The sequence below is a fragment of the Microtus ochrogaster genome, chromosome 1 (assembly GCF_000317375.1).
Source record: "Microtus ochrogaster isolate Prairie Vole_2 chromosome 1, MicOch1.0, whole genome shotgun sequence".
In the NCBI taxonomy this organism is placed as follows: domain Eukaryota; kingdom Metazoa; phylum Chordata; class Mammalia; order Rodentia; family Cricetidae; genus Microtus; species Microtus ochrogaster.
In genome coordinates this window covers 89,858,541-89,863,634 of record NC_022009.1, presented here as the reverse complement: position 1 = coordinate 89,863,634, position 5,094 = coordinate 89,858,541, and the positions used below count along the sequence as shown (strand labels likewise).

The 5,094-nt window shown below is 50.5% G+C and overlaps 1 protein-coding gene across 1 annotated transcript in view; it reads right to left on the bottom strand.

The window, feature by feature from the left end:
* Nceh1 (neutral cholesterol ester hydrolase 1) overlaps window positions 1-4,826 on the bottom strand; it is a 64,821-nt gene extending 59,995 nt beyond the window's left edge. Inside the window, exon 1 of the mRNA XM_005343901.3 lies at window positions 4,597-4,826. Within this exon, the coding sequence (XP_005343958.1) occupies window positions 4,597-4,734 (138 nt within the window). The 5' untranslated portion in view covers window positions 4,735-4,826. The remainder of the gene's footprint in view (window positions 1-4,596) is intronic.
* Window positions 4,827-5,094: the final 268 nt, after the last annotated feature.

Sequence of the window (5,094 nt, the reverse complement as noted above, 5' to 3'; positions counted from 1 at the left end):
TGTGATGGGAATACAGGCATGAGTTAGGAATTCAGGCATGTAGTGTGAATACGGGCATGAGCTGGGACCATGGACATGTGCACTATACGCAGGTTTTATATGCATACTTAGGATTCAAACTCAGGTCTACATACTCACACAGCAAGCATTTTCCTCCGTTGACTGAGTCGTCTTCCCCAGCACCCATTAACATTATTTTACATTCTAGCTGCATAGCATGAGTAGATGACAATTTCATTTTTGCTGTTTAGGGATCAAACTCCCGGTCTCACAAATGCTAGGCAAGCACTCCCCGCCACCATCTTGTACTGCTCCTGCATTTTCATTCATTGAATTGACTGCAGGGTGCTGGGGACCAGCTGAAGTACCAGTGCATACAAGATAACCACTGAGCTGTATCTCCAACCCTTTTCTCTCCCGTCCCCCACCCCCAGACAGGGTTTCTCTGCCTAGCTTGGCTGTCCTGACACTGAGTCTGTAGACCACACTGCCCTTAAACTCAGAAATCCGCGAGCCTCTGCCTCCCGGGTGCTGGGAATAAAGGCATGAGCTGCCTGCTCCTGTGTCTTACAAATGACCACGTATTTGGACTAGCAGATGGTTCTTAATCCTCTAGCTACAGCTTTGCCTCTGTCCATCGTGGCATAACAAATTCCACCCGAAGGGACTGGTGGCCAAGAATAAACATGCTCCCAGGGTTTCTGATGGGCACTGCCAAAACGCCAGAGAGGAGGGGGCCTTCTGTGTTCTCCGGGCAGAGCTCACCTCCGAAGGCACAACACAGCATCCATCTTTGCACTGCACAACCTTTTCCTTTTCTTTCTTTCTTTCTTTCTTTCTTTCTTTCTTTCTTTCTTTCTTTCTCTTTTTTTTCCCTGTAGCCCAGGCTGGCCCCAGACATGCTTTGTAGCTAAGGATGCCTCCACCTCTTGGGTGCTGGAATTACAGGCATGTATTGCCAGTCCTTGTTTATGCAGTGCTAAGGATTGAACCCAGGACGTCACTCATGCTTGGCCACCTTTGCCAACCGAGCTACAACGCCAGTCCACTTAAGTACACAACATGTTGAAAGAGGCTTTTAGGTGTGGCTCCTCCTTCCTGGCCTCTGCCCTCCAGCTACACCTGTGGCTGTGGTTTCTGTTGTCCCATCAGACAGCTCTGCTATCACACTGAAACCTGCCTCGTTAGCATCTTATTCCCAAGACCAGCGGTCCTCAGCCTTCCCAGAGCTGCAACCCTTGAATACAATTGCTCACATTCTGGTGACCCCCCCAACCATAGAACTATTTCAATGCTACTTCCTAACTGTATGAATCATAATGTAAAATCATAAATATCTGATATGTGATTCCCTGTGGGGGTCACGACCCACAGCTTTAGACTCTTGAAGATCACCCCACTAATCTGATAACTTAATCATACATGCTAGGTTACCTGGATAGGTTAAACAAAACATATATCATCATCTATAATATAGCCAAAATAAATACTATCCTTAACAGTATTGCATCTTATTCATATCATAGTACAACTTGGTGGGATTTCTTTCTTTTTTTGACAGAAGATTTCAGAATATACCCCAGGTTGGCCTTGAACTTGAAGCAACTGTCTCGCCCCACCACTCCAGAACTGCAAAGACCATGGTTTTCACGCTTTGCTACAATTGAAATCACCTGGGAACTTCTTAAGGAAGTGACCACTCACCTGGCTGAAAATACAGCTCGGGGAACAGGAACATTACTGCTAAAAACACCGAAAGCACCCAGAATTCTGAGTCAATGTGGAATGGGGGATGACCTAGGCAGCAGGAGTGTTTCGGCAGTTCTTGCACTGGGGAGCTGGATACCGGAGGATAAGGGGTTCAAGGCTAGCCCCTGCTACAAGAGCCATAAATGATGAAAAGCAAATGAAAGGGAAAGTTCTGAGCAGCTCCCAGGACCCCAAGGAAGGAAGCTCAGTATCCACAGTCAATGTTCTGACCCAGGGCACAGGAGAGAGAAAAAGTGAGGAAACCGGTGTAGGCCAAAGACAACAGAACAAGGAAGCATTCACATTCTTTACTTTTAGACAGGGTCTCACTATGTAGCCCTGGCTAGCCTGAAGCTCACAGCGTAGACCAGGCTGGCCTTGAACCCAGCAGGATCTGCCTGCCTCTGCCTCCCCAGGACTGGAGACAAGGTAAGTATGTACGGCCATAGCACGCTGCACTCAAACTTCTGGATGTTAGAAAGTAGGCCCAGCCCAATTTCTTAAATAACTTCAACTGCTGTTTTAATTGAGTCAAACCATCTAAGCCAAAATTGTTTGGCAAACAAGGTTGTGCCAACTTCACGGAAGCTCTCTAGGTTTTCTGTTTGGTTGGTTGGTTTTTGGTGTTTCGTGACAGGGTTTGTCTGTGCAACCTGGCTGTCCTGGAATTCACTCTGGAGACCAGGCTGGCCACAAACTACAGAGATCCTTCTGCCTCTGGCTCCCAAGTGCTGTGATTGAAGGTGTGCACCACCGCCACCCTCTTGTTGTTTGAACAAAATGGACGACTCTACAGATTTCCCCTACTAACTATGGTGGAGCTCTAAACAACACTGAAGCTCAGGACAGCCCTGCCCCGGGGTTTGGAAGATGTGCTGGGGAAGAACAGCCTCCCTCCAATACACAGACTGCAAGGCATGCTGGGGAAGAACAGCCTCCCTCCGACACACAGACTGCAAGGCATGCTGGGGAAGAAACGCCTCTCTCCAACACACAGACTGCAGGCTTTTAAACAAACTCCTGGGAGCCTCAGGAGCCAAGGCAGGAAGATGATGAGCTGAAGGCCAGCTTGAACTACTTAACAAGGTAGAAGGCCAGCTTGAACTACTTAACTGCTACAAGGAGCAAGATCTGGATTCCAAAAACCAAAAATAAGAAAAAGAAAACAACCTATAATATGACACTAGGGATGTGAAGAAGGAAGGATCAGGAGTTTAAAGTCACCCTTGACTACATAGCAAATTCATAGCTAGCCTCAGCTACATGACACACTGTCTCAAACAACACACTCTGTTAAAGCCTACATAAGTGGTCCAGGCCTGTAATCCCAGTGTTTGGGAGGTGGAGGCAGGACCAAGAGTTCAAGCCCAGACTGGGCTACTCATCCAGGCCAGACAGAATTACATAATGAGACCCTGTCTACAAAAAAAACAAAACGAGCTGGAGCTTATGGGCTAAGAGTACTGGCCCTGGGTTCATTCCCAACACCCATATGAAGGCTCATAACCCTCCATAGCTACAGTCCCAAGTGATTCAACGTGCCCTTCTGGCCTCTGTGGGCATGGCACCCACGTGGTACACAGACATACATTCAGGCAAAACACCCATAAATAAAAATAAATAATAAATAATGCAATGCATGTTCACATACTTAAAAAAGAGAGAGAGAGGGGCGGTGGTGCTGCATGGCCTTTAATCTCAGCGCTAAGGAGGCAGGGGCAGGTGGATCCCTGAGTCTGAGGCCAGGACAGCCTGGGATTACACAGAGAAACCTTATCACAAAAAGACCAAAATCCAAACAAACCACAAAGCCCCCAGTATTAAGGCTCAGAGATGGGCAGAAGTAAAAGGTGACTTGATTGTGGAGGAGCGTCGGGAACCTGGATAAGGTAGACATCTCAAAAATACTATCCACTCATGGGGTTCAGCCTTAGCTGCCGACTGGTTCTGACAGTAAAAACAACCCTCCTACCGTGGAATAAACTAAACAGTTGCACTGTCCTGCCCATGGGGGGCGCAACCTACATAGGCAGGGTACAGTGCAGAGAAATGCCATCCTATCAGGTTAAAGAAGGTCAGAGCGCGCCTTAGCTCGGGCCAAGGTTATTTCCCCAACGTCGGAGGACACAAAACAAACGCGGCCAGCAAACAGAAAGCACAGTCTGCAAACAAGGACCTTTACAGCCCTCCGGGTCTCTCAGCCTCCTTTTCCAGGGCTGAGCTGAGAGGTGCCAGGAAGAGAATCGAAGGTCAGAGCGGTTAGCGCTAAGGCCTGGGGACGTTGGGAAGCTGCCCGCGCCCGCTTCTGCTTTTCGGGGAATCACAACCCCTTTCGCTAAAAATATTTAACTCCTCCTCTGCCCGCGGGTGGGAAAGCGAAGGAGGGGGCAGGGTGGTTTTCTAAATGCTAAGGCTTTGGCCCAAGACTCTGCAAACCAAGAAAGCAGCGGCGCAATTTAAGACCTAGGAAAGATTAAACAGCTGTCACGGAGACGACAGGCGAGAACTTCACCTGTTTCCAGACGCAGGTCTAACCCTCGGACTTCAAGGATGCGAACACCATCTGACTAGGGGTCCTGGGGAAGTGCGCACTCGGGATAGCAAGGGTGATACCAGGTGAACCCGTCGCATTGCAAGGATGCAAATACAACAGCCAGGGAATCAGATGAAGCGATAGGGAGGGGGGATGCGCGTTCACGGGAACACTGGCGACTTAGGGGTGTTCCTATTGCAGTGCAAGGATGCAAACTTGACACCCGCAAGGGCCCACGGGCAACCAGGACAAACGATGGGGGTTTCGTTCAGGGGAGCAGGGGCGACACCGGGCATTCCCTTCGCTCTGCTCACCACTTGCTGCGCGCCGCGGAAAGTGGCGTCCAGCAGCATCAGTTTCCAGGGGTCGGACACCGCTCCGGGCAATGGGATGTACACGTAGTAGGCGGCCAGCGCCAGCAGCGCGGCCAGTAGGACGCACGATGACCTCATTGTCCTCAGGCCGGGATGTCCGGAGCTGACCACGGTACGGTGCGATGCTACCCGGAGACCGCCGGCAAGTTTCTGCCAGCCTCAGCTGCTGCTTCACGTGTTCTTCTTAAGGCTGTGAGCCAATCACAGGCTGCGTCGGGAGGAAGTGGGAGCACGGACGTGCCCCCTCCGCGGTGTCCTTGCGAAGAGCTGCGGGCTCGCCAGGTTGCAGGAAGCGCTGTGGTGCTGCAGCGCCGAGAGGACGAACAGCAGCCTCTGGCGGGCACTGTGAGTATGACAGGCTGCGATGCCAGGCTGCCTTCCGCAGGTTTGCGAAGGGGTTCCAGACCAGCCTGAGCTACTTGAAACAGTCTCAGAAGA